The sequence below is a fragment of the Centroberyx affinis genome, unplaced genomic scaffold (genome assembly GCF_046629955.1).
Source record: "Centroberyx affinis isolate AG114_WGS23_722 - 3 ecotype Tasmania unplaced genomic scaffold, CSIRO-AGI_Caff_v1 ptg000434l_1, whole genome shotgun sequence".
In the NCBI taxonomy this organism is placed as follows: Eukaryota; Metazoa; Chordata; class Actinopteri; order Beryciformes; family Berycidae; genus Centroberyx; species Centroberyx affinis.
Genome location: NW_027279098.1, coordinates 1 through 8,184, shown reverse-complemented (window position 1 = coordinate 8,184; position 8,184 = coordinate 1). Strand labels below are relative to the sequence as shown.

General features: G+C 44.2%; 1 protein-coding gene across 1 annotated transcript; it reads right to left on the bottom strand.

The window, feature by feature from the left end:
* Positions 1 to 7,069: 7,069 nt before the first annotated feature.
* LOC139642127 (gastrula zinc finger protein XlCGF8.2DB-like) lies at positions 7,070 to 8,107 on the bottom strand. Its single transcript, XM_071516859.1, has one exon. It carries the CDS (start codon positions 8,068 to 8,070, stop codon positions 7,330 to 7,332), a length of 741 nt encoding a protein of 246 aa, XP_071372960.1. The 5' UTR covers positions 8,071 to 8,107; the 3' UTR covers positions 7,070 to 7,329.
* Between the last annotated feature and the right edge of the window lie 77 nt (positions 8,108 to 8,184).

The following is an 8,184-nucleotide window of genomic DNA, read 5'->3' as shown; positions in this document are numbered from 1 at the left end:
AGTCCGTTTTCATATCATTTCTGTTAATCCGCAATCATCAACAATTATTTCTCATAGCAGAGAAAGGAAAACAGGGAATTTGTTAATGAATTTGTTACTTAAGAAATATATTGTAGAATATTAGAAGTAAACTGCTGACACTACTAGCAGCCTTTCTTAGACTGTTAGGTTGGGGTGCTGGTCCCAGGGTAGAGTCATAAACATGTGGTGAAAAATGGTCCACAGCTACCAACAAAATGGTCCACCACTTGTAGAATTTCAATATCTATGTATTTTGCACCATTTTGTTGGGAGTTGCGGACCATTTTTCACATATTGTAGAATATGTTGAATTAGTCATGACAATAATTCCATATTCCATATTAAAACAATCCTCCTTTATTGATCATAATTACTTGTACTTGCACGCTGCTAAGTAATCCATTTTTACAAGATTTTACTGCAATGAGCTTCATTCAGTTCATAATCCTATGTAACTAATCACACTGTTTTGGTAAAATTCATGCAGTTGATTATTCATGACAGATTATTTTGTATTTGCAGCGAGAAAATGAACAAATGCTTTACTTCTGTGTATGAGCAGTATTCAGATCTGGCTGCATCCCGAACCACAACACTGACTAGAAGGGTTTGGGATTCCTGCAGAGCTCCATTCCTCATACGTTGCTTGATCAATTCATTCATTCATCTTCACTATGAAATGCGTACATGGAGTTAGTTATCCATGTACGAGGAGCAGAGTCCTGAATGATGGACTACCATGATGTGTCTCTAGTTTATTGTTCAGTTCAGCTCAACCAGCAGCTCTGCAGCTTCACCTGCTGCTGCTCTCACCAACACACTTATGCCTTCTAATGTTTGACCGACAGAAATAGCTTTTCCCACAAACACTGCAGCTGTACGGTTTCTCACCTGTGTGGAATCTCATGTGTTTTTTCAGACATCCCATTTCACTAAAACTTTTACCACAAACTGAGCAAATATATGGTTTCTCCCCAGTATGGATTCTCATGTGTCTTCGCATCGCTCCACTCTGACTAAAACTTTTGTTACAGAATGAACAGCTGAAAGGTTTTTCCCCTGTATGAATTCTCATGTGTGTAATGACTCCAACATGAAGGCTGAATCCTTTGCCACAGACTGAGCACAGAAAAGGCCTTTCCCCTGTGTGGCTTCTCATGTGTACCTGCAAGTTTCCATCCTGATGAAATCCTTTACCACAAACTGTGCAACTAAATGGTTTCTCTCCTGTGTGGAGCCTCATGTGTCTCTTCAGATGGTCTTTTCGACTAAAACTATTGCCACAAAGTAAACAAATTAAGGGTGTCACCCCGGTATGAGATCCCATATCACTTTGAGGAATCTCATTGGTTTTCTGTGAGTCTAAACCTGACTGAGGTTCTCTAGTCTCCTTCCAATCCTCATCACTGTCTGCAGTCTCAGTTTCAGAGGAGTGTGAAGAGAGGAGCTTGCCATCACTAGTTGGTTGTAAATGACTAGCTGGATCTAAGTTCCTGGCTGGTTCTGATACTCCACAGTCCTCTCCATCAGCTTCTGTTTTCATCTGTTCAATTGAGCTGCTGGCTAGAGGCTCTGCCTCTCTGTTCTCCTCAGTTTGGCTTTGATGAAGCTGTGAGGACTGAGGTTTCTCTTCATCATCTTCACTCTTCACAGGGACAGGAGTGAACGGGAACTCGGTGATATCGGCCTCCTCCGGCCCTTGAAGCCGCTCTCCCTCCTGACTGGTCCAGACTTCCTCCTGCTCCTCTTTAATGTGTGGGGGCTCTGGGTCCTCCTGGTCCAGACTGGGGCTCCAGTCCTGCTGCTCAGGGGGAACCTCTTCTTTACAGACCAGCTGCCGGACGGCTGGAGGGAAGACTGAAATACACACATACACACAGAGTGAGCATAAATCAAATAATCTCATTCCAATAAAACCAATTTAAGAAGAAGGTTTCCACTGCATTGGTCACTAACTCCACCATTTTTTGACCAATTCCCTAGTTACTTTAAAACAAAGTAAAGGCAAGTCTAAGAAGCCTGTATACAAAATTTTGTGTCATTCTGACTTGTTCATAAGAGCACCCAAGGAAGTATGGGAAATGGAGTCTTTGTTATAATATAACAACAACTTCAAAGGGCTGTAATTTGCTCAAATGTCAACATATTATTATGTGTTTTGACAGGTCGTTTTATTATGATGTTTCTGACCACTCTTACATGTTTCAAGCTGATTGATTACTGTGGCATGATTTTACAATCATTTGAACTTTTTGTGCCAAAGTTGTGCAGATCCAATGAGCCTGCATACCAAATTTGATGTCATTCTGATTTATGGTTCATGTGAAGAAGATTTTTCAAAAAAATCAAAAATGGGGGAAAATTTTTAGAGGCGGAGCTTATAGGTCCCATTGGCAAAGTTGTTCACCATGATCAGATACATATGAATACCAAGTTTCGGAACTCTACGACTAACGGGACGGCGGGTATGAGTCTTAGACTTTGGGAGCTTATTATAGCGCCCCCTATGGGCTAATCGGTGCCATTTTTTATATCCCAGTAGCGGTTGACCGGGACTGTCTATATGCCAAAATGGACAAAAAGTTATCAATGTATGGCTGAGTTATTGGCTAAAATACAGGGGGAAAAAACAAAAATAAAATAATATTAACAATAATGATAATAATAGGAATTCCAGCAATTACAATATACAAACCTATCCAATAAAGGTCCCACAGCAGACTAGGTGACTTAAAACAGCATCATGTCAGCTAGAGTTAACAAGAATAACCCCAGAAGTACGGTGAGTTCCCCTTCACGAGCGTAAAACTTCATTCGTCATTTTTGGAAAAGCATTGGGGTGGACAGAACAGTGACGTTTCCCTTTAGAAGAACCAACACAGTTTACTACTTTCATTTACTACAGCTTCATCTTCAACATATTCCTTATTTTCACTTTAATAGTTACCCAAAAAACGTTGCAACATATTTTGGTAGATAGGGTTTTATTTTGAAAGCTGTGACCGGAAGTCACCCCTTCTTATTGTGGCTAGCTTGACGCTGCTCCTAGCTACGGTCCGGACTGACTAACCTGCTCTGTGCAGCTTCACTTCGGGGTTCAACACGACATCGAGCAGCTTCCTCTGGCGGCGGATCTCCTGCTCTGACCGGTGAACTTTGTCTTCGTACTCCGCCACGGTTTTCTCAAACAGCCCGAAAATCTCCTCCGCAGCCGCCGTTAGCCGCTCGGTGAGCAGCGCTCTCAGCTCCGGGATTTCAGCCGTTTCTTTTCCTTTTTCCACCAGCAGCAGAAAGTCTTCAGCAGCGGCGCTGATCCGCTCCTGTACAGACACCCTCAGCAGCTGCACGGCGCACATTTTACTCCTTTTCTGCGCACTTTAGCCTTCCGCCAAACAAACACAGGCAGCAAGCGGGAAAGTAAACAGAGCCGCTGACTTCCGGATCAACGTGGTTCGTGTTTGTTGAGTGAAGCGGAAAGAGCAGAGCGCGCCTCCTGCCGGCCTGGAGGGGCACGAGAAGATTCAACTTTAGAGTCACGAACTGAAATAAAAAATGACCTTTTCGCTATTTTAGATTCAACAGATTCCAATACTCAAGGGGCCCCACAAAAAATATTTAGGCCTATATTTTAAAATAGAGATAATAATGTCAAAAGCGGCAGTTTTATAAATTAAATTATATTTAACACGAACAGTCATGAAATAGCGACTATTTAAAAGAGCCGACAATGTTAGTCAAGCGCACATATTGCTACAAAATATAGCAAGGCAATGTTACACTAAGCATGTAAATGCAGGTTCAAAGCAGTAGACCTACAACTTCCACAGACCAGAGACACATCAAAATAATCTCAATATTCCCTCAAAAGTGGCTCAACTTCCTCCTGCTAGAGGAAACATGACATGACAAAAAAGTCAACGCTCAAAATATCATCTGTTAATATTTATTATACAACGGCCTGGGTGAATACTTGATTCTGATTGGCTGGAGGGGTGTTGGTTAATTTCAGATACCACGGAAACTCTGAGGAAGACCAAGGGCTGAAACACATACGAACTATAGCTGCTGTGCAAATAAAAGACTGGCATAAATATTTACACCTGAGTGCAGACATTTTTCTATATAGCTTATGTTTCTTGAGTCGGCACCTGAAGAAGTTGAAGTTTGGAGTGGAGCACGCCTTTTCTCTTTGTTCCATAACTTCAGATACCCACATGTCTTTGACATAGTAGTCCTTATCACTGGTCTAAATTAATGCATGTTGAGACTTGCTTACCACCTCAAAGCTGATCAGTGCCCTCAGTGTCCAGCTGTTTTCGTGTGTCGGTATCGCTGAGGAGATCCTGACTGACCAGGGAACAAACTTCACTTCACATCTGATGGGTCGTCGGCACAAGGAGTCGGGGATCACTGCCTTGAAGAAAACCCCTTACCACCCTGAGACGGATGGCATGGTTGAGAGATTTAATCAGACTCTGAAACGTATCTTCAGAAAGTTTGTGTCTGATACGGGAAAAGATTGAGACAAGTGGCAAGTCTTCTTCCTCTTCTTCTTCTTCTGCTCCTCCTGCCATCCTCTTATAGCAAGCTCCTTGCTAACTGGCAAAGCCCATTCACGGTGGTGAGGAAAGTGGGCCTGACCACCTATGAAGTTCTGCACCCAGAAGGGAAAAGAGCGGCAGATTTACCACATCAACCTGCTGAAGGGATGGAAGAAGAGAGGGGGTCCAGTCAAAAGCACAACCCTCTCGGTCCGCCAGGTTGCAGAGGAGGATGAGTCGGAAGGGGTTGTGGAGGCCTGGAAGGGGCCTGAGAAGGTCGACCTCTGCCACCTTGATGGCAACCAATCAGTGGAGCTACAGATGGTGTTTGATGTCTTTCCACAGCTGTTCCAGCAGAGGCCAGAGCTGACCAATGTCCTGAAACACACCATCAGAGTCAAGTCTGACCAGGGCCAGTACGCCAGTGCTGCTATAGAGTGCCAGAGCGACTTGTCGGGGCCTTGAAGGAGGAGATTCGGACCATGCTGGAGCTGGGAGTCATCGAGCCTTCAGACAGTGAGCGGAGCAGCCCCGTTGTCATCATGCATTGATTTCCACAAACTGAATGCCATCTCCTTCTTTGATGCCTACCCCATGCCCCGCATTGATGACCTGCTGGACAGGATTGGACCACACTGGATCTCTGCAAAGGTTACTGGCAGGTCCCACTGGATGACCAATCAAAGGCCCTCACTGTCTTCCAGACACCCCAGGTCACTGTCATGCCCTTCGGCCTCCACGGCACACGGGCAACCTTCCAGCAGCTGATGGACTGGGGGCTGCAAGACTGGAGCGTTGCCTACCTTGATGAAGTGGTTATCTACAGCCAGACCTGGTCCAAACATCCAGAACATCTGCACAGGGTCCTGGGAAGGATCCATGCCACTGGCTTAACCCTCAACCTGCAGAAATGTGAGTGGGCAAGACGGTAAACAAAGCACCTGGGCTACCAGTTAGGACGGGGGGACGCCCGTCCACAAGTGGACAAGGTAGAAGCCATCCTGAACAGACCAACAGACCCCACACAAAGAAAAGCTCCTTCCTTGGTCTGGTAGGATGGTATCGCACATTTGTTCCCCAGTTTGCCGCTCTTGCCGCACCTCTGACGAAGCTGGCGAGCAACCCAGTGAGGCGGACAGCCGAATGTGAAAGTGCTTTTCAGGCTCTTAAAGCCCACATGTGGTCTTCTCCTGTACTCCACAGCCCAGACTGTAATCGGCACTTCCTTGTCCAGGTGGATGCCTCGGGGGTGGGTACTGGAGCTGCGCTGGCACAAGGAGAACCTGGGGAAGAGCGGCCTGTCCTTTACCTTAGTCGGAAACTCTTACCTCAGGAAACCAGGTACTCCACCATTGAGAAAGAGTGTCTCGCCATCAAGTGGGCCCTGGACAGCCTGAGGTACTGTCTCCTCAGCAGGGAGTTTGATCTTCATACAAACCACAGAGCGCTGACCTGGATCCAAACAACGAAGGATCGAATGCCAGAGTAACACGGTGGTTTCTTGAGCTTGAGCCTTTCGAGTTCTGCGTGCGCCATAAAGCAGGAGAGGACAACATGACTGCAGACTATCTCTCTTGGCTGCCTAACATCGTCACGGCAGGAGAGGAGGGTGGTGATGTGACGGAGAAGCCATCACTAGCCGCGGGCAGCACTTGGTAAACGCGCTCCTTACACATACTGGCATACACACACTCACACACACACACTCACACACACACTGCCCTTTCTTCCCACTGTCATTGTAGTGAGTGCACGCACCACAAAGCCTAGTTCTGGCTCTGCAAATACTTCACCGTTTACCTCCCTGTAATGTATTTAAGACACAATTTATAATCATCAATAATTATGTGGATTTATCATTGTAAACAATTAGTTAACTTAATATTATGGACTAGCATGTTTTACTATATTGTTATAAACATTGTGGATATTTGCAGATGTTTTTATACATATGTTAGGTTGATTAATTGTTAATGGGTATATGGTATCTCCCATCGAGTACAACGGGAGCTCATCCTCCACAGTTACAGCAGACTGGGGTTGGCTGTGCCCAGAACTGTAGCTGCCATTGCTTTTTTGGAGCCGCTTTCTAGTGCTTTGCTTTTGTAAATACTTTCTTTTGCCTTTATTAAATGGACGTCTATTTTTCTTTTTTATTATGGAGCACCAAATAAATACCACTGCACTGAAATGCTGAGCGACGAGACATTTTTTGTCAAGCCCACACTCCATAAGACAAATCCTTACATTAGCCAATACACTGAATTTCCAGAAAAGGTGACACAGTGTTTCCAAAGCCAAATTAACTGAATGTTTGTGAGGTCGATATTATGAAATTCCCACAGGGAATTTGTAGAATATGTTGAGTTAATCATGACAGTAATTACATTTCCATATTAAAACAATCTTCCTTTATTGACTGTAATTACTTGCAGGCTGTTAATATATATATAAATATATATATATATTATTGCAACAAACTTCACTGTAGATTATAGTTTTTAACTCTAACTAATCACACTGTTCTGGTCAAATTCATGTAGTTGATTATTCATGACAGATTTTGTACTTGCAGTGAGAAAATGAACAAACGCTTTGTTTAGTAAAAGATGTATATGAGCAGTATTCAGATCTGGCTGCATCCCGAACCACAACACTGACTAGAAGGGTCTGGGTTTCCTCCTGAATGATGGACTATCATGATGTGTCTCTAGTTTATTGTTCTGTTCCTGCTGAACAGTTCAGCTCAACCAGCAGCTCTGCAGCTTCACCTGCTGCTGCTCTCACCAACACACTTATGGTTTCTGTTTGACTGACAGAAAAAGCTTTTCCCACAAACACTGCAGCTGTAGAGATTCTCTCCTGTATGGACTCTCATGAGTTTCTGCATATGACTCTTCTGAACAAATGTTTTACCACAAACTGAGCAAATAAATGGTTTCTCCCCAGTATGGATTCTCATGTGTCTTCGCATCGCTCCACTCTCATTAAAACTTTTGTTACAGAATGAACAGCTGAAAGGTTTTTCCCCTGTGTGAATTCTCATGTGTGTAATGACTCCAACATGAAGGCTGAATCCTTTGCCACAGACTGAGCACAGAAAAGGCCTTTCCCCTGTGTGGCTTCTCATGTGTACCTGCAAGTTTCCATCCTGATGAAATCCTTTACCACAAACTGTGCAACTAAATGGTTTCTCTCCTGTGTGGAGCCTCATGTGTCTCTTCAGATGGTCTTTTCGACTAAAACTATTGCCACAAATTAAGCAAATTAAGGGTGTCACCCCGGTATGAGATCCCATATCACTTTGAGGAATCTCATTGTTTTTCAGTGAGTCTAAACCTGACTGAGGTTCTCTAGTCTCCTTCCAATCCTCATCACTGTCTTCAGTCTCAGGTTCAGAAGAGTCTGAAGTCTTGCCATCACTAGTTGGTTGTAAATGACTAGCTGGATCTAAGTTCCTGGCTGGTTCTGATACTCCACAGTCCTCTCCATCAGCTTCTGTTTTCATCTGTTCAGTTGAGCTGCTGGCTAGAGGCTCTGCCTCTCTGTTCTCCTCAGTTTGGCTTTGATGAAGCTGTGAGGACTGAGGTTTCTCTTCATCATCTTCACTCTTCACAGGGAC

Coding starts and splice junctions, on each gene's coding strand:
- LOC139642127 (XM_071516859.1), bottom strand. CDS start 8,070: ATGAAAACAGAAGCTGATGGAGAGGACTGTGGAGTATCAGAACCAGCC.